The following is a 20,025-nucleotide window of genomic DNA, read 5'->3' as shown; positions in this document are numbered from 1 at the left end:
CAGACAGACAGGCTGCACCTGATCGGGCGTGGGCAAAGGGCTGAGTGGTGGTCCACGGGCCGCCTTTGACCTCCGAGGGGACCTCAACGGAGAACTCACAAGGTCCCCACCCTTACGGAGCGTGTTCTCGGAAGACGACAACCCCATGCCCCCGATTTTGTATTCAAGAGCTGGGAAGTGGGACATGCCCCCAGGACGGTGGGACAGAGAGAGGCTGGGGGACGGAGCAGCACTTCAGGGAGGGCGATCGGTGAGGCGACATCTCAGACAGACCCCGAATGACAACCAGGCGCCAGCCCGGAGAACAGCAGGCGGGCGGCGGGCACGGTCAGTGCAAAGGTCCTGGGGCGGGTAAACGCACAAGTCCTTTCCCGCAAGATCTCAAAGGTTCTGCAGGCGGGGAAACGGAGGTGCAGGGCGGGGAAGGGACTCGTCCAAAGTCACCGAGCCAAGCCCCCGACCCGTACCCAGTGCTTTCAAGGCACCTGAAGCGCATGGATGGAAGCAGCGCGGAAGGCGAGATACACAGAGGGGCGGAGACGGCCAAGGTCACGCAGCCGGGTCCCCCGGTCCCTGACAGCTCGGGCCGGGGTGGCCCTCGAAGGGGCGGTGACAGGCCCGCTCGGGGGCGTGGCCGGCCCCGGGGCGCCGCGCCGCCTCACCTTCTTGAGCCGCTCCATCAGGGCGCTCTTGTTGCCGCCGGTGTCCAGGTTCCGCTTCTTCAGCTCCGCCCGCAGGTCGATCACCCGCAGCTCGCTCAGCCGCCGCGTCCCGGCCTCCGAGGCACCCAGACCGACAGCCGCCGCGCCGGAACCCGAGTCGCCGGACCCGGCCAGAGCCTCCGCCATCCCTGGGCTCCCGTCGCCGCCACCTCCTCCCCAGCCCGCCGGCGGCTGCAGCGGCTCTGAGCACAAAATGGCGCCGCCTAAGAGGAAAACGCACTCGCTTCCTCCCGCCCCGCTTTCCGGCCGCGCATGCGCGCTGCCCCGACCGGCGTTCTGAGCAGCACGCGCGCTCGCGCGTCCACCAACCGCGCGTCCCCCGCCGCAACGCGCAGGCGCCGTCACTGCAGCACGCATGTGTCCCCGGTGACGGAGGCGGGAGGCCGGCGGGACGCAACGCGCCTGCGCACATCCGCCCAGCGCTCTCAGCGCGCAGGTGCAGACGCGACCCAGAGCGTCGGCTCCGCGCCGGGTGCGCCTGCGCAGAAGCGAGGCGCGCCGGGGCGGCTGGAGCGGTTCCCTCGCAGGCGGCGCCATTTTGTGCTGGGAGCTGAGCGAAAACCGGCCCGGTTCTGTGTGAAGTGGGCAGCGGAGCCAGGGGCCCTGGAATGGCGGAGACTCTGTCAGGCCTAGGCGATTCGGGGGCGGCGGGCGCGGCGGCTCTGAGCTCCGCCTCGTCGGAGACCGGGACGCGGCGGCTCAGCGACCTGCGGGTGATCGATCTGCGGGCGGAGCTGAGGAAGCGGAACCTGGACTCGAGCGGCAACAAGAGCGTTTTGATGGAGCGGCTGAGAAAGGTGGCGCGGGGCCCCGCGGGCGGGCGGGGCGGGGGGCCCGCGGCCGCCCCCGGGGTCCCGGGGCCTCGGGGACCGCCCCCGGCCGGGTTGCGGCCTGCGCCGGCCCGGCGCCGCGGCTCCTCCCAGGCGCCGGCGGGGGCTCCGCGCGGCCCGGCCCGGGTTCGAGTCCCCGCGCCGCGCTGGGGCGCGAACGGGGCCCCCAGGTCGCGGGGGCGCGGGGCGTCCGCTGCCGCCGCCGGCCCGGGGCCTGGCTCGCGCTGTCCCCGCCGGGCCTCTGAAAGCGGCCGGGGAGCATGGAATCCTCGCTGCCCGGGGCGGGGAGGGGACTCGGCCAAGGTCACCCGGCCGGGGACGGGGGGCGGCGCGGTGGGAGCCCGGGCCGGCCGCGGGGGGCTTCAGTGGGGAGACAGGTGCTGCGCGATGTGTCGGGGCTGGCGAGCCTCGAGTGGGGGGCTCGTTTGCAGAATAAATATATCGAGAAGGTAGCTAAAGGGAAAAATGACGGTTAAGGGGTCTGCCAGCGCTGTTTCGGGACGTAACCTGGATCAGGAGGTGCGGTTTGCACCAGGATCGGAGATGCGGACACAGACTTGGGGGGATGGAGAAACAGCTGCGGGGGGTCCCCCAAAAGGCAGGCGGAGTGTGGGCTCCCAGTGGCCTGGCCTTGGGCCGGGAGGACGTTTAACCCCCGCGAGCCTGTGTCTTTCTGTGTCACGAGGGGGAAGGGTTCGTGCTTTGGGGTTGGGATGGAGAAGATGTTGGGCAGCGGGCCGGGCTCGGCGCCTGGTGAGTGGTCAGGACACGAGCGCTGTCCCAGCGGGTCCTTTGAGCCCCTGATTGTCGTGCGCGGAGCAGAGTCGGAGCCCTGGCCCGAGGGGTCTGGGGGACGCCCCGCGAGAAGCGGAGTCGAGTCGGTGTTTGGCGTCCTTGCCCCCCCGGTGTCCTTAGTCCTGTTGGCCGCTGGCCCCCCCCCCCCCCCCCCCGTCTCCCCCCTGGCTCCGCTGGTCGTGGACCCTCTGTCCGTCCCCTGCAGGCGGGGAGGGCTCTGCCTCGCTCCACCTTCCCTGCTCGCGACAGCTGGGAATCGGGGTTTCCTTGTCTGTTTTTGCTGTTGAGAGGAAGCAGGGTTTACTTTCCGTGTTCTGGGTCGGGACTCGCAGGCCGTGAGTGGGGTGAGGTGGGCCTCCCCAGCTCCAGCTTGTGTGTCGTTCGCCATGGACACCACCTTCCTTGGTGCAGGCTGGGCGGGAGTTCATTGACCAGACCGTCACCTGGAAGGATGCGGGGACGGGGAGGGTGGCACCTGGGGAGACGTGGCCCGCGGTCTGTCAACAAAGCCACGTTGGGGGGCTTTGTCCTTGTTGCCCCAGACAGTCCGCAGAGCTGGTAGGATGGTGTGGAAACCTCCCGTCGGGCTGAGACTGGTGTGTGACTTGAGGAATCTTCCGTCATTGCCATCTCTGAGGGGACAAAGCTGTCCTTCCGTTCTTCTCTCCCCCGCTCAGTTTCTCAGGGACGTGGTCACAATACGTCACTGTCCTCAGCCTGCACGCCCGTCCGCTTCCTGGCCCAAGCGAGTCTAGAATCACCCATCTCTTTCCTCGTCCACTTGTGCCATGCAGTTAGCATCTCTCTCTGGGTTTATTTCTCCAGGAAGGGCAAAAGGGGGAAAAGCGGAGGGAACACACAGTGTGATTTCTCGAGGTCTGTAAGGGTGACTCAGAGTCCACGGTCCCCGTGGGGTGAGCCTGCACCCCCCAGGGGACACTGCACCCAGAGGAGACACGCCGAGGAGTGAAATGGGACACCTGCTGTCTGAGGCAGTTGTTCTCGTCTCCTGGTGGTGGTCCAGAATCTTCCATCCCCAGGGTGAGGGCTTTCCTGTTTGTGTTTTCCTTGGTCTCAGGGCAGACCTCCAGTTCCTCCTCCTGGCTCTGGCTTCACAGAGAAGGGAGAGATTTTCTCTGTCTGGCACACACACAGATGGGGTGTGGAGCCCCCAAGCCCCGTTCTAAATTTAGACTGCCGAGTTGGGAGACTCCTGAGAATGGGAGGCTTCTGAAACCGCCTACAAATAAAGCGCAGGATGTCAAGTGGCTTTAAATGGAACGTGCTCAGGGGTGGTGCGGTAAGGAGGGACAGGGTTGTGAGGAAGACCCGAGCACGCAGCCCAGCGTCCAGCATGTCATTGGCACGGTCTGTCCTGATTGGCCGAGCGCCTCCTTGGTGCCAGGCACTGTGGCTGAGCGTGGGTGGGGGCTGTTCCAGTGAATGACAGGCTCCAGGGGTGGGAGGCGGGGCTGGCAAGAGATGCTTCTAATTCCGTGTCCTGTGACGGGGGTCCCCTAGTGGTTGAGAGCAGGACCTTTGCACTCAGTTGTTGATGCGTGTCATCAGATGAGGGAAGACGTGTCGCGTCCTGTCCCACGTCTGTCCCAGGCGGTAGGAACTCAGCCAGTGAGCCATAGCATCCTGTCCCGACAGTGCCGAGTGTAGGCGGGCGTGGAGAGGGGGTCACGGGGTGGAGCGGCACGCTGCCCGGGGCAGTCGCAGGAAATGGGAGAGCGTGCCTTTCCTTTCTGAGGCCACTGAGCCCAGGAACGGGATGAACCAGATTGTGGTGATGATATTGAAAGTCAGCCTAACGTGTTGAGGGCTTGCTTTCCGTGGGGATGCAGGTCTCACAGCAGCCTTGCAGAGTGAGTACTTTCATTAGCCCCGTGTTCCGCAGTGGAAACAGACTCGGTGCTTAAGGAAAGCTGCCCAGGAGCACGCAGCTGAGAGCTGGCAGCGTGAGTCTGATCCAGAGCCCTGGCTCCGGCGGAGAGGAGAGAAGGAACGGGTGAACCAACAGCGCGGAGAGGCCTTTCCAGACCCGCATCTGAGGCTTCTGGGAAAGGCCAGTGTGTGTGCTGCCTTATTTGCTGAACTTGTGTTTTTCCTTCCTTTTAGGCAATTGAAGACGAAGGGGGTAATCCTGACGAGATTGAAATTACCTCCGAAGGAAACAAGAAGACATCGAAGAGGTCCAGCAAAGGTATGGAGGTTTTATAAGCCCCGATGTGAAGAGCTTTCTTCAGAACTGCTTCCTCTGCTAACATGCCTCGTTTACTTGCCTGTGTTTGGGGCCTGTGGACTGCCCCGTGCATCCACAGGGCCTCGGATGAACCTGTGCATTTTCTTTCAAGCTCCCTCCACTGAATTTTGTTTCTCTGGTACTTGGGAATTCAAATGGGATGGAAAGAGTGTTTGTGCCTTCACTCATTTCCGTCCGTAGGTTTTTCCACAGCCCTTGCTTATCCAGACCCTTTCCTTTAAGTAGAGTCTTTAGGACTGCTGGAGTCTCCTAGTGCTCTGACTTACAGAAAATAACTTCCCTTTTAAATACCACCTGTTCAAAACAGAGTTGTCACCTTTACAGGCATTGCTTTAAAAAATACAGCATTAGTGACTCGCACCATCTTACCCAACCTTCCCTTCCTGCCGCCCCCCCCCCCCCCCCCCCCCCCCCCCCCCCCCCCCCCCCCCCCCCCGCCTTTAGCCAGGCCCTGACACCTGGGCCTCTCTCTTGGCTCTGTGACCTTAGCTTATGGGCTAAGTGGGCGGATGGGCTCCGCCCACTCCCCATCTGTCTGCACTCAAGGCCTCGTTCGTTCCTCAGGAGACAACTTCTGCTCCTGCCAGTGGCGACCGTCTCTCCTTGGGTCCTCTGCTCTGCCGTGGCCTGGTTCCTTATATCTTGTTTTAATGCTTTGTCACTTTGCCTCGTGTCAGAACCAGATTGTTGAGGGCAGGGGTTGTGTCGTCCTCGTCTGTCTTCCCTCTCAGTATCACTCAGTAATTTAACTCAGAAACATTAGTTAACTACTGTTTTAAGAAAGGCTCAGCTACAGCTGGGCATTTGGACTGTTCTGGAAGTTTCCTTGGTAGGTGTAGGCTTTGTTGCTCAGGCCCCAGAACAGAGTGAAATATTCATGTTACCGGGCCAGTGGTGAAGAGTTGGGATTGAAATGTCTAAGAGGCGGGCACCCGTGTCAGCCCCGCCGTGTGGTGTCAGCTCTGGGGGGGTGGCAGTCAATGACCTCACTTTGGGGTGAAGTCCTTTCTGTGGTCCGCGGTTCATGGTGCGTTTTTGGCTTTGCCCAGGTAAATGTCTTTGCCAGGCTGAAGAATTCTGGAAAATGGACAGAAAGACAATCGTGGTGGGGAAAAGTAGAGCCTGTGGATCTCCTTCTTTGCTTTCTTTTTGCTTTTAATACAAAAAGAAATGCATGTGCTAAGGTTTTTAAAAATACAAATATGCATTAAGTAAAACACTGAAGTTTGATCCCAGTCAGGAGGCAACCCATCGTTAGAAGTTTCGGCATACTTGCCCAGAGTTCTCTGTGTGTGCGGTCATTTAAAAATACACACGTGAAGATGCACGCACACACCTGTGTATGTAAGTTTCTCTTTCCTTTAAAAAAATTGGTCCTGCTATACAAAACCTTCCGTAATTTGATTTTTTCATTTAAGTTGTTGAGGACGTCTTTCCATAGTGCTGCAAATAAAAACACCTTTTTTTTTTAACAGCTTAGTAGTAATCCTTGTTATGAATATACTACAGTTTAGCTCAGCTGTCTCCTTGTTACCAGACTGTAATCTCTATGGGGAGAGCATATGTCCAGTAATCTCAGCACGATTTTGTATTCATGACAGTGCCATTTTTGAAGAATACAGACCACTTATTTTGAAGCCTGTTTTTCAATTTGGGTTTTTTTGTGGGGTTTTTTTGTTTTTCTCATAATGTTGAGATTTTTTTCCAATTTTCACCTGGCATTTCCATTTTTGTTGCTGCCATGAGCCAGAAATGTCTCTGTGTAGTTAAAGGAATGTATTTTTTGATAACGTACTAGATGTAGAATTCTGGGATCGAAGGATATGTGCCTTTTATTTTAAAAATCAGTCTGTACTGGTTACTATCTCTATCAGCAATGGGGGGTGTTTATTTCTTTAGCTCTCACTTAACGTGGAATATTATCCTTTTAAATGTTGCCTCTTCTATGGAAGAAAAGTACCTCGTCGTATTTATCGCATTTCTCCACAGGTAAAGTTTTCATGTGTGTTTCTTCACAGATTAGACAGCTTCTGATAATTGGCCATCTCTGTTTTCTGAATTGGCTTTTCATGCCCTTTGCCCATTTTTCTGCTGGGTTGTTTGTCTTACTGACTTGAGGACTCTCACTATATAAAATGTCGCAATTGTTTTTCCCAGTCTGTCATTTGACTTACCTTGTCTGTGGTGATTTGGTCATTTACGTTTTAATCTTTAATACAGGCGGTGTTGTCAACCTAGTCTGTCTGGTTTCTAGATTTTATGTTGTGTTTTAAAAGGCTCTGCTTTGCTTTAAGATTATCAAAAGTATTCTCTATTGTAGAGTAATATTTATGGTTTTATTTTTACATTTGGATATAGTTCATTAGGAATTTATTTTTGCGTATGGTAGGTAGGGATGGAAATAGGAAAGGTTTCTATCAGAAAGATTCCTTGTCCCTTTCCCAGTCACACTCCCCCTGCCCCTCGCCAAAAAAAACAAAACAAAATGTTGTGATTGTTTTTGCCACAGATTAGTTTTGCCTGTTCTAGAACTTCATGTAGAGTAGAACTGTTCAGTACCAACTCTTGTGTGTCCGGTTTCTTACGCTCGGCGTAATTAGTTCTATTCTGGAGGTTTATGGTACATTTGATAGTTGATAGGGCAAGTCTCTAAGTCCTCCTGAATTATTTTCAACCACCTTACTAGATTTTATCAAGATTTTACCTGAAAATAGAGATCTTTCTTCTGACCCATTGAACAAATTCAAAATGGTTTGAAGTCAGCAGACTGATTATTTTAATCAGAATCCTGGAAAGCACATCTCCAGTAATCTCAGCGCTGTCTTGTATTTGTGACAGTGCCATTTTTGAAGAGTATAGACAGCTTATTTTGAAGCCTGTTTTTCAATTTGGGTGTTATTGTGGTGTTTTTTTTGTTTTTTTTTTTTTTCATGATTAGGTTCAAATTATTAGACTTTTGTCAGAAATACCGCTGGAAGTGTTACCCTTCTTAGTGTATCCTCTCTAGAGGCACATGTGGTCCGTTTGCATGGCTGACTTGAAGCGGAGCTGGTCAGGTTTCTCCACTGGAACGCTCCTGTCTTACCGTCTGTAATTGTATCTATGGGGAAGATGCTTTGAGATGAGGGTAGATATCTTGTTCATCGTCCACTAGTTACAGCATCCACTGGTTCTCGTCCAGGGGTGACTTTTTAAATGTGTTATTCCTTCTACATTTATTACTTGGTTTTCCACCAGAAGAGAGAGCTTGCCCTTCTCCCCTATCTATCAGTGTGAGTTTAGATTATTTTATTCTGTAGGTTATAAGCCTTTATGATTATTACTTATTTCGATGTTCAGATTATCCCAATGAGAGCCCTTCACGCGGGCTCCCATGTCTTTTTGACATGTCCATATCATTCTGTGAGTACTCCCTTACTTTCTGGCACAAGAGGGTATTCAGTCTCTCATACTTTCCTTGCCCCACCCCAGTAATCAGCCTTTTCTTCTAGGCGCCCTTGTTCCTTTTTGTGGAGAGTGGTACTTAAGGATGTCATCTCCTTCTAGGTGAGTGCCAGGTTTGTAAGGTCTGGTGGGCTGAATGTGCCTCATGAAATTAAATACTGGTAAAGCAATCAGAAATAGGCCAGTGACAAGCTAAGCAATATGAAAAAGTAAAGCCTTGGGTAATGTGAACAGTGCCCCTGCCAAACTCACAGCTACAATTGTTTATCACTTGACGCTCTTGGTTCTTTGTTTGAGGTGGCAGTGATATCCTCTGCAAGTCAGAGACCTAAGCAAGGTATCACCAGGTAGACGTTACATTTGTATGTATAGTATTGTTAAATAGTAGATAAAGCTAACAGGATGTACTCAAGACTGACTTGGAGAAAGTGTTCCTGGATGGGATGACTTCATATCAGAAAGTTGTCAGTTCCCCCCAAAGTAACCTAAAAAACTTTGGAATCTGTCTGTACTAAAAGTAATCTAAAAAGAAAATGCACAAGAATAACTAAAATTTTGAAAAACCAGTGATGTAAACTTGCCCTGATTTTAATGGTAGGCTATTGGAAACAGTGGAAAGTGTGAGGATTTGTTCATTTTAAAGGTAGGGCTAAGGATTTTTCGGTAAACGATGTTGGAGCCGTTGGCTGTCTATCTGGTGTAGGAAAAAGCTCTGTTTTTACCTCCTTCTGTGCAAAATAGAAATTCCAGCTGGAGAGTACTTTAATTTAGTGGTAAGGAAGACCTGAAATGAGACGAAAACTGAGAAACTATAAAAATGAAATTTAGATACATAGAAGGTGTAAGCCTCTCAATAAAAGACATTGTAAATAATTAACACACATAGCAGACTGGGAGAAAATATTACAGCATATAAATATCCAGAAAGCATTAAATATTCGTATAAATCAATAAGGAAAATAGACAATCCAGTTGACAAAGAGCAGGGACTATGAACAGGCAGTTCAGAGATAAAAGAAAAAACAAACATGGCCTATGTGCAAAAAAAGATTCCCTCGCTAATAATTGAAGGAAAGCAAATAAAACTGAGATACCATTTTTGCCTATCAGGCTGGTAAAAATTTCCGTAGTTCTTAATATCCCACATTGGCGAGAATGTGAGGAAATGGGCCCTTGCTGGAGACGGTAAAGTTATAAAGCCTGTTGGGGGTGAGGTAACTCAGCTGAGGTCCGTAGTGTGGAGTGAATGATGGAGGGGGAGCAGTAGACAGTCACGTCAGTCAACGGCGGGCCGTGTCCACAGCAGTGGTCCCATGAGATCGTAGAGCCTAGATGTGTAGTAGGCTGTGTTATCTAGGTTTATGTAAGCACACTCTGTGATTACACAACAAGGAAATTGCCTGACGACACGTTTCTCAGAACCTATCTCCATCGTTAAGCAACACACGACTGTGTAGTGTGAAAATGTATTCCAAGGCCTGTTATTGAGTAACAAAGGCAAGTCACACCGAGTCTAGATGATATGATCCCATTACATAACAAATTTATTTCCGTTTGTATAATGTATGTATGTAAATGCCCAGGAAAATGTTTTGAGGGCCCCCCCCAAGCCAAGAACAACGGTTACCTCTTACGAGTACAGTGGGAAGAAGGGAGACTGGGTTTTTTTCATGATTTATGAGTGTGAAGCTATTAGTGGAATAAAATTTATAATGGGTATGAATCTTTTAACGAGTATATTTGTATAATTGCATAAGTGCATAAGTGCATTAATCAAATTGAAAGAAGTACTGACCCGACCACGTGCAGGCCCCGGGGTGCTGTGGGGCATCCCTGCAGAAGTTCGGGGAGGCAGTCTGGCAGGTGAGCGTGGACGGGATCGCTGAAGCAGAGGCGGAACAGGGGAAAGACGGTCGCAGGTTGCAGAGGCGAGCAGAGCAGCGCCTGTTGTTGGGGGCTGCTGACAAGGATGAGGTTACTCCCCAGAGGAAGGGTGCAAGGGGCACCTTGGCCCTTGGTATAAAGACACAGCGCTTTCGTTTTTGCCAGAGAGTGATATTTTTCATTCACCTTAGTTTGGATTTGACTTAATCACGTTGTTTTTCGTCTTTGGAAAGTACAGTGTCTTTCCCCAAATAGGGATTGTTTGTCAGTGTCGCACTGGGGGTGTGCTTTCTGTGTCGAAGGCCGAACGGTCTTAGGACCACGTGTTCTCTTGACTTTTCTCGTCGCTCCTTACCTGGAAAGCCCTCCCCGAAGGGACTTAGACCACACAGTGCTCCTGTTTTGCTGCTCAGGAGAAATGCTGGTGCAAGAGCGGAAACCCTGATTCTGCTTGCTGAAGTCTGCTGCCTCTCGGGAAGGGGAGGAATTCCGTGTACAGGGTGGCAAGTTTGTGGTGGCCTGCTGAGATTTTTCCCAGTAACTAGAATAGGATTGGACAAAAACCACCCTACGTGTTCTAGAATGATAGCAGCTTTATCAAGTATAATCAATCTGGGGAATGCTGCTGGGTCGAGTTCCAAACAGTTTTTCAAGCCCAAAGCATGTTTTGCTGTAGGAATGTTATCAAATGTAATGGGTTTCCCAGCCCGCCACCATGGCTGTCTGCATGTAATGTATTGAATTCTAGCGTTAGTATGACGATCCCCCGTGTTCCTAAATAAGATATTCCTGAAAACATGAATGAAATGAGAATATGGGAAAATCAGGTAACTCAAGTTATAAGGAAATTCTTAATTGGAGAGAGATTTTTAGCCTCAGTTGTGGTATAAGGTGTGGGATTTTTTTTTTTTTTTTTTTTTTTGATGAGAAAGATCAGCCCTGAGCTAACATCCGTGCCAGTCCTCCTCTTTTTGCTGAGGAAGACTGGCCCTGAGCTAACATCCGGGCCCATCTTCCTCCACTTTATATGGGACGCCGCCACAGCATGGCCTAACAAGCGGTGCGTCAGTGTGCGCCCGGGATCCGAACTCAGGCTGCCAGCTGTGGAGCGCGAGCACTTAACCGCTGCACCACAGGGCCGGCCCCAGGTGTAGGATTTTTGCCTTTTGCTTTTTTTGTTGTTTCAAATGTTACACATTTAATATACTTACAAGCTTAATCATTCAATAGAGGGAATTAATGTCTGCTTCCCTTACGTTACTTGAAACAACACTTAGTAGGCCTAAGAAATTGACCTTCACATGGGAAAAAGGCCTTGTGGGAAGTGAGTTATCCTGAGGTGTGTAGCTGAGTACAGGGGGCTGATGAGCGGCCCTTTCTGTGTCCCCCGATTAGGAGCCGTAGGAACAGCTTTACTGCACCACGCTCTGCTTTTGAGACCTGGTCTCCACACCATACTGACATAGTCCATACACGGGATTGTAGTCTTCACACTGGAAATAGGCAGTCACTGTGATCTTAGCAAGACTGCTCTTGAGACCTGAAATTTCATTTTTGCCATGCCTAATAATTTCCATTTTGGCTTCAGCTCTGTCGTTCTTATCATCATTGACATTTTTCTGTTTTCTACTCGTTTTATCATTAGTGTAAACAATAAGACAAATGACCACAGATAGACTGCTGCTGGGATGAAGGTGCCAACACGCCTGCCCGCTGTGAACTGTTGGCCCCAGCACAGACTGTGACTGTTATAAAATAATCTAATAGTAAGGACGATTAAGAGATTGGGTGGGGCAAGTTAAGGGAAAGGGTTTCCTCAGTTTTCAAAGCGCAGAGTTGTCTAAAAAGGTGAAATGCGAGCCTAAAGATGTGTCCAGCCTCTTGATGTTCGTTTTTGTCCTAGCCTTAAATTACTGACCTCTTGAAAAACCCCCTGAAGTTAAGCCACTCCTTCCAGTTCACTTTAGTTTCCTTTTCTTCCAGTTAATCTCAATACTTTATATTTTTTAAAATATTACAATGCCACATAATTAAAACTGGAACAAGAATAACAGGTCAGTGGAAGAGAATAGAAATATTAACTAGTCCCAGGCATACAAAAGAATCTAATGATGGGTAGGGCCAACATTTCACATCAGTGGGGGGAGAAAAGATTAGTAAATGGTGTTGGGAAATCAGTGTCCAAATGGGACAACCATTTGGAAAATAGTCTCAGCAGAAAACTGAAAAGAGTTAAATTTTAAAATGAAAACCGAACAAGAACTAAATATAGGAGAATATTTATATAGTTTTAGTGTGGAGAAGGGCTTTTAAGTGAACGTAAAAACCATTTACACATAGGGGCCGGCCCGGTGGCGCTGTTGTCAGGCCATGCTGTGGCAGCATCCCATATGAAGTAGAGGAAGATGGGCAGAGATGTTAGCCCAGGGCCAATCTTCCTCAGCAAAAAAGAGGAGGATTGGCATTAGACGTTAGCTCAGGGCTAATCTTCCTCACACACACACACACACACACACACACACACACAAAAACCATTTACACATAAAAACCCAATAATGGCCTTGACTACTTGAAAGCGAAATTTACCCGAAACCCATAAATTAAGAGGTTGGTGAAGGACTGGGAGAAAATATGCATTGCATATATGACGTGCAAATATAAAATGAGAAATCAAACAGAAGTCGTTTTGTGTGTGCAAACTTAACTTTTCTGTGAACTTAACCAGTGCGCCACCAGGCTGACCCAGAACAGAAGTTTTTAAATGGAGAAAAGATATAAATGACAAATTTTTATTACAAAACTACAAATGGTGAACAACAAAAAATTCAGCCTAAGCTGTAATCAGATAAATTTCAGTTAAAACAAGTATTCCTCTTTTGCCTAGCACATTGGCAAGGGTAAAGAAAAATAGCTGATTTTAACAAAGATTCAGAAAGATTGGCACTTTTGTTCACTGTTGATGGAACTGTATGAATTGGAACAACCTTTCTCTGGGGTATCGTGATCATATGTGGGGGCTTGTTTTCTTTTTAATAAAAGCCTTGAAAATATACATACTCTTTGTCTTGGGGATGCTATTTCTAGAAATTTGTCCTAAAACGATAATTGCCTGTGTGCAAAAAAAAAATTACCAAGATGTTCATCTTTATGAGCATTTCCTTAAATTTCCAGCCATAATTAAATCAGTGATTTTTTTTTCCATATAATGCTATTAATGTGGAAAATTGTTAACTATATTAAGTGAAAAGATTCTAGGATGATGGTACAGTGCCATTTTTATAAGCATAGCATATGTGTATATATAGCAAAATAGGGGAGGATATCTAGATGTAAATAGATCATAACATGAGGCTGACTCTCGGTGGTAGTTACAAATGGCTTTTATTTTCTCTCTGCTCCTTTATGTTTTGCTTTATGTGATTGTTTCTGTGCGAGAACATGCTCCATGTTTGGTAACTAAAAAGCAGGACATTTGTATGAGATAGTCTTCTCCCCACAGCCAAAGCTACTTGACACAAAGGCCAGGCCTTAGAATCTAACAGGTCTGGTCTGCCTCAATCTTACTGAGAACTCATTTGCAGTTTCTCATGCTTCCACAGCCGCTTGATAAGAGCAGAGCCTCTTCTGCTTGGGCTTGGGGGGGTGGGGCTGCTTTGTCCAGGGGGGCCTCACCATTCCTGGATTAGTGTCCCTAGACTGGGAGGTACCTTGGGTGTTTTAGGTGTCCACTTCTGTAGTGCTGAGGGCCTATATAAGTAAAAGTTATTCCTTCTGGAAAATGCATATCATTGCTCTCATGCTGTAAACGATTCTCGCTTCAGGGCGTAAACCAGAGGAAGAGGGTGTGGAAGATAACGGACTGGAGGAAAATTCTGGGGACGGACAGGTATGTGCAGCCTAGTCAGTGAGTCTACTTGGTGGATGGACCAGTGGCAGTACATGATGGTTGTCTCTTGTTTTGTCACAGGAGGATGTTGAAACCAGTCTGGAGAACTTGCAGGACATCGACATGATGGATATCAGTGTGTTGGATGAAGCCGAAATCGATAATGGAAGCGTCGCAGATTGTGTGGAAGACGACGATGCTGATAATCTCCCGGAGTCCCTGTCTGATAGCAGAGAGCTGGTCGAGGGAGAGATGAAAGAGCTTCCTGAGCAGCTTCAAGAACATGCTGTAGGTAACTCGGCAGTGTCTCGAGAAGATACCCTGAGTATATCAATTCCTCCAATGTAACAGATGCTGAGTTTGACGTTTGGAATTAAGTTCTTCTTTTAAAGCCATTTCAGTAGCATAATGGCTATTCTGTTCACATGTAAAATTCAGACAGTTCTGAAAACACTTTGCTTTGTTGAAAAGTGGTGTCTCGTGAGGGACACGAGTGTATGCTGCCATTTGCATAATGCAGCATTAAACGTTTCCGGGACACTATTCAAGGCCTTCCTGTTACTGGAGGTTGGTCTGTGGGGTTAGGGCTGGAATGCCTTGAAAGTACCGAAATAGAAAGAGGTTGAAAGTTGGTCTTTCCCTGTTCAGAAGCGATTGGGACATTTCCAGTAGTCAGCCTTTAGTAATACTAAGCTTTGACATTGTTTCAGATATTAGAAACAAATCAATATAATACAATTGTAATGGGTGCTCCTCACTGAACTCTGTCTGCCGGGCATCAGGCGTTGTGTCTTTTAATCCTTTTAACACGTAGATGTTATGCCCATTTTCCAGTTGAGGAAATTGGGGAGTAAAGAGGTAACAAAATATCTCCAGGCAACACACAGCTTGTAAAAGAATGAGTTAAGAGCAGGCTAATTGGGGCCAGCCCCATGGCGTAGCAGTTAAGTGGGCGCACACCAACACACCGCTTGTGAAGCCATGCTGTGGCGGTGTCCCATATAAAGTGGAGGAAGATGGACACGGATGTTAGCCCAGGGCCAGTCTTCCTCACCAAAAAAAAAAAAAAAAAAAAAACCAGGCTAATCCCGAGGCCGTGAACTTAACTGATACACCACACTGTCTCTGTGCCGTTAATTTACTAGATGATTTTATTTCTTCGAGGATGAATGTTTGTCGGGTAGACAGAAAAGGCAGTGAAGATGAGCAGTGTGGGGCGTCTCTATGGGGTCCCCGTGTGCTGGGCTGAGAGACGCCTGTGTTCATGGTGGTTCTCGGCGCTCTTGGAGTGAGCGTCTCTCGAGGAGTCTCCGGGGAGGAGGCCGTGTTCTCTCCCAGCCACCCTGCTTCTGCCATGCCGCAGAGTGTTTTTGCATTTTCTCTGGGAGCTGACTGAGTATCCTTAGAGGTAGCAGAACGTCATCTTTGAATGGGAGGGTTGCTTTTGAGAAATAACTGAGAGTCATTTTGATACAAATAGGGTAGGTGATTATTTTATTTTTTGATGAGTCTCATTCATTGGCATCTAAAAAGTTGTATCAAAAACACGGGAGCCGTGACTGGAAGTACGCACCCTTGCTTATTGGCTGCTTTTTCTTAAGGCTTTTTTTCCCCTCTGATTAGAAAATAATAAATACCTAACAAAAACCTGGAAACATCCTAAATATTTATCAATAATGGTTAGATAACTATGGTTTAATAAAAACAGTGTTGTGTAAGAGTTAAATGCACTGACTAGAGGTCTGCCAGTTAACTTGCTGTGTGACCTTGGGCAAGTTAGTTAACCTCTCGGGGCCTCATTTGCAAAAATAGTGGATTTGGGGAGGATTAAATAGATGAATATTCATCACTAGTTTAGAGCAAAAGATGTATTGGAACACAGCCACACCATCTTGTGACAGTTGTCTGTGGCTGACTTCTCGCTACAGCAGCAGAGTAGAGTGGTCGTGACAGAGACCATCTGGCCTGCGAGGCCTAAAAGAGTCCCTCTCTGGCCCCTGACGGCAGAAGGTCGCTGACTCTGGCTTAGAGCAGGGCCTAGCGTATCGCAGGCACCGGAGGGTTGTTGCTGCTGTTGCTGTGCAGTCTGTTATTACTGCTGTATGACCGGCTCAGCGAACTGAGCAGATCCCTAGGAAGTACAGCCGTCTCCAGAGGGAGGGGAACACAGAGGACTGTGCTACCACTGCTGTGGACAGAGAGGGAGGTGGGCTCTGACACATGCATGTACGCCTGCGCTTCCGTGAGCGTGCACGGACTATCTGGCAGTGGTTGATCAGGGGAGGAAGGAGGGGTGGATTCCCATCAAGTAACAGTAATAATGCATGCTCAGCGTAACATAGTTGAAAAATGCTCCCCCCCCAATACACTGATATTCAGGGCTTTACAGCAAACAGTCAAAATTATTTCAGGTCATACAACGATGTTCTGAATCCCTTTTCTGTTGGGCAGGGCCCAGCTCTTAGAATGGAAGCACAACACACCAGTAGTTGTTCCCCTGCAGAGGGACGTAGATGGCTCCCCTGAGCTTCCAGGCCTGTGCTCCTGTCCCCACACTCCCATCTGCAGGTCAGCAATGCTGGGAGCAGGCTTCTCAGAAATGCCCTTCCAGCCAGGGCGGCAGCGGGCAAGGGACAGGGGTCCCCACATCAGCAGCATCCAGGCTTTGGGCAGAGATTGTGGCCACAACAGTGGAAGAATGCGCTCGGTAGCGTGTTCTAGACAGTGTTGTGAGAACAGTGGTCCCCACACCTGGTGCTGATCAGATAGGCTGCGTACTACCCACTTTTAGTCTCCTGACTGCTTAACGTAGACTTTTTTTCTTTGTTTTGACTTTCATTTTAAAACCCACAGTGACCATTTTAGTGGGTTTCCTAGTCTGTCTGCAAGTATACGTCTACATACAACATTTCTTTCAGTCAAGATGGAATCACACTAGGATGCTGTTTTGATTCCTGTACTGTTTAGAATTTTCTCATAAATGATTTTTTCATGGCTGTTACTTTTCATTGTACAGAAGTACCATTATATTACCTTCTTGTTGGTGTAATAAACTGTGTTCTCCATTTATTTTATAGGTAGAGGACAAAGAAACTATAAACAATTTAGATACTTCATCGTCTGACTTCACTATATTGCAGGTAAATTGTTGTGTGTCTCAATATTTTAGTCAAAGGGTAGCCTGCAGTATCTGGACACCTCTTCAGACCTGTACAGCACTCCCCCGAGAGTCGGTGCAGGTTTGTTGACTTCAGCATCCTCTTCTGGAAGGATTTTTGCTGTCCACTCTCACCAGATGTGCCATGCCTGTTGGCTCACCTGCAGCTGAGAGGAGGGCAGATTTGGGGAAGTTCTTGCTAATTCAGTTACTGTGGGGGAAGCATCCTGTCTGATCCATTCTGGATGGCATCCTCTGCAGAGAGACTATTAGATGAGACAGCAGGGGGAGGGGGCACCCACAAGAGAGCTTAATGGGGCACAGATGAGGGTGCAGGGAGGCGGGGCGGGCAGAGCACTGACAGCACAGCTGGGAGGGGGTTCTCGGGGGTTCTGGCCCTGCCTTTGGGAAGTTTTTCTCACAGAGAATGCACAGATTTATTTTGATGACAGTCTGATCTTGGCTGTTTCATTACCATCTGTGTGGATGTTAAATCTTAGATGAGAACAAATGAGATGTGGACTAACTTTCAGGTATGAGCTGCATAAATATGGTCTCGAGTTTCCTTTTAATTCTTCTGCCAGCCTACATAGATGTAAGCTGTTGGAATAGACTAACCTGGGTAGCTGTCTCCTTTTCAATGGAAAGTTTTTTGAGGAAATGAAAATACAGTCAGCTTATGCCAGCCCTTGTTTTTTAAGTAATGTCGCCTGTGCTGCTTAATTACAAATGACCTCTCAGAGAAGATCTCCATTTGCTTCTGCCAGGCAGGGGCCAGGTTGATGATTGGCAAGCCAGAGCTGCAGCCCTAAGGAGCATGGAAACCTTAAGAAAACTCAGTGAAACTCAGCTCACCTTTAGGGCTGAGGTCTCTCTCCACCTGTGAAGAGACACAAACCATTCCTGAGTCAGAAAGAAAAGGAGGGGCCTGGCCCGATGGCGCAGCGGTTAAGTGCACGTGCTCCTCTTCAGCGGCCTGGGCTTTGCAGGTTCAGATCCCAGGCACGCACGGACACACACCGCCTGTTAAGCCATGATGTGGCGGTGTCCCATATAAAGTAGAGGACGATGGGCACGGATGTTAGCCCAGGGCCAATCTTCCTCGAGGAAGAAAGGGGAGAATTGGCATCGGATGTTAGCTCAGGGCTAGTCCTCCTCACAAAAAAAAAAAAAGAAAGAAAGGAGGAGGCAAGTCTTGTCATTTTCTCTGGTGTCTTTCTAGGTCAAAGACTCAGATGTTAAAATGGAAAATACAGATTCCCTCCCAGAGACAAATGGGAATATATTTGTTTCTAGAGAAAGTTAAGGAGAGACTTGTTCTGCCTAGAATGATCCTTAGCTTCAGTGATAGAATCTTAATTTCCAGCTTGGGGTACGTTACATGGAAATAAAAAGGTTACAAATAAATGAAGCTGCGAGGAAAGTGACTAATTTCCTGGGGTTTCCAGCAAGGCAGGTCAGTTCCCAGTGGAAGGTCACGTCATTCACATCCATTTAATGGGTGTAATTCAAGCACCCGTGGTGTGTCAGGCGTGGATGCAGAGATGTGTGAGAAGAAAGGACGGTCTCCGTCCTCGCACAGCTCATCCTCCCCACGTGAATTACACACGTAAAGACACTGCTGGGGGGGTGCCTGGGCTGGTGCACAGACTCCTTGTCATACAGCCTTGGCTGAGATCTTGGCTCTGCTGTGTGTCCTTGAGCGAGTTAGTCAGCCACTCTGTGCCAGTCTCCTAATCTGCAAAGGGTGATACTAATAGTACTAACCTGCTAGGGCTGTGTGATGATTAATTTATCTATGTAAGGTGCTTAAGTTTGTGCCTAGAACCTAGTCAGTGCTCATCCGTGTGGGCTAGAATTCCACAATAATGTACCTCGTGCAGAGGTAATGTGGGGGCCAGGGACCACATATTGAGAAAGACCCTTAGTGGGGTAGCCGCTGAGGCTTCAGGAGAAGCCTTTCTACAAGGAAATGGGCCGTGACCTAAGTACTGAGAGATGTGTAGGACTTGGTCAGAGTGGGGGCAGGGTCCAGATGGGCCTGTCGGGGAGGGAGGGGGCATGGGGGCCATCGCTGAAGGCTTCAGGCCACAGAGGGACACGTGCTCGCCGTGGTAGCAAAGTGCATCGTGGCGATGGGGGAGTACGGCCAGACGCTACGAGAGGCGAGCAGTAGCAGCGGTCTGAGCTGGCAGGACTTCCCGGGGAGGGTCTGAGGGACGTGTGGGAGTGAGAGCTGGCCCTGTGGGGACGTGGATGGGAAGAGGTCGAGGAGGAGGTGTGTGTAATCCAGGAGAGCACTCAGGTGGGCGAGGATGGGGCGACTGCAAAATAAGAACAGGGGTCAAGCCACCTGTGCCCGTGTCCCCCGGTCTTTTGAATTTTCAGACACTAATGGTACATTAGTTAAGGGATGAAATGGTGGTCTGATATGAGTATAAAAGTGAAAACACTGCTCTGCTTGCGTGGAAGACTTCAATCTAGAGGGACAGGCAAGCATGTGATCAGTTCATCACCATGAAAAGTGATGGCATTGCTGGCCGCTGGGAAACGCAGCGAAACATGCACCCGAGGGGGCAGGCCCCTGGAGAGTAGCCTGGAGTGTGGGGCTGGGGGCCAGATGAATGGGGTGGGGTGCCAGCTGTGTGGGCTCCTTCTCCAAGCGGGCAGTTTCCCACCTGCTGCATTTGTGAGTTTCCTATTCTGTGTTTTAAAAATTCCCTCTTTAGTGTTAATAAACCGTAGGTTTCATCCATCTGGCACAGTCTTATTTATGCTTTTTGTTGCAGGAAATTGAAGCGCCATCCTTGGAGCCAGGTACTGTTAAATGAACAACTTACCAGCGGGGGTTTGGAACCATGCTAGTTTTCCACCTTTTCTAATTGGAATTCTTTAATTTTAAAAAGTTGACTTACTATAGCATACATTGTTCTAAAGGTTTACGATCCAGAACATACCAGGATCATAGAGATTGGAAACCCAGCCATATCACCAGATCTGTGAACGTGGCTAATTCTCATTTTGCAAAATGTATCGGT

The 20,025-nt window shown here is 49.2% G+C and overlaps 2 protein-coding genes across 7 annotated transcripts in view; one reads left to right on the top strand and one right to left on the bottom strand.

Annotated features, from left to right (window-relative positions):
• The window catches only part of SAFB2 (scaffold attachment factor B2), a 42,494-nt gene extending 41,551 nt beyond the window's left edge, over nucleotides 1-943 (bottom strand). For 2 of the 5 annotated variants that reach the window (XM_058537900.1, XM_058537901.1), the window contains exon 1: nucleotides 663-940. In XM_058537900.1, the coding sequence (XP_058393883.1) occupies nucleotides 663-848 (186 nt within the window). In that variant the 5' untranslated portion in view covers nucleotides 849-940. Of the gene's footprint in view, nucleotides 1-662 lie in introns of all 5 variants that reach the window. The other 3 variants (XR_009219395.1, XM_058537898.1, XM_058537899.1) reach the window with 3 other exon arrangements.
• Nucleotides 944-1,224: 281 nt separating this feature from the next.
• Nucleotides 1,225-20,025, top strand: part of SAFB (scaffold attachment factor B) — a 39,089-nt gene continuing 20,288 nt past the window's right edge. For both annotated transcript variants that reach the window (XM_058537906.1, XM_058537905.1), the window contains exons 1-6: nucleotides 1,225-1,519; nucleotides 4,472-4,556; nucleotides 13,766-13,830; nucleotides 13,912-14,122; nucleotides 16,912-16,970; nucleotides 19,777-19,804. In XM_058537906.1, coding sequence (XP_058393889.1) covers nucleotides 1,331-1,519; nucleotides 4,472-4,556; nucleotides 13,766-13,830; nucleotides 13,912-14,122; nucleotides 16,912-16,970; nucleotides 19,777-19,804 — 637 coding nt within the window. In that variant the 5' untranslated portion in view covers nucleotides 1,225-1,330. The remainder of the gene's footprint in view (nucleotides 1,520-4,471; nucleotides 4,557-13,765; nucleotides 13,831-13,911; nucleotides 14,123-16,911; nucleotides 16,971-19,776; nucleotides 19,805-20,025) is intronic.

This window comes from Diceros bicornis, unplaced genomic scaffold (assembly GCF_020826845.1).
Source record: "Diceros bicornis minor isolate mBicDic1 unplaced genomic scaffold, mDicBic1.mat.cur scaffold_73_ctg1, whole genome shotgun sequence".
NCBI classification, from domain to species: domain Eukaryota; kingdom Metazoa; phylum Chordata; class Mammalia; order Perissodactyla; family Rhinocerotidae; genus Diceros; species Diceros bicornis.
This window is presented reverse-complemented; position numbering and strand designations above follow the sequence as displayed.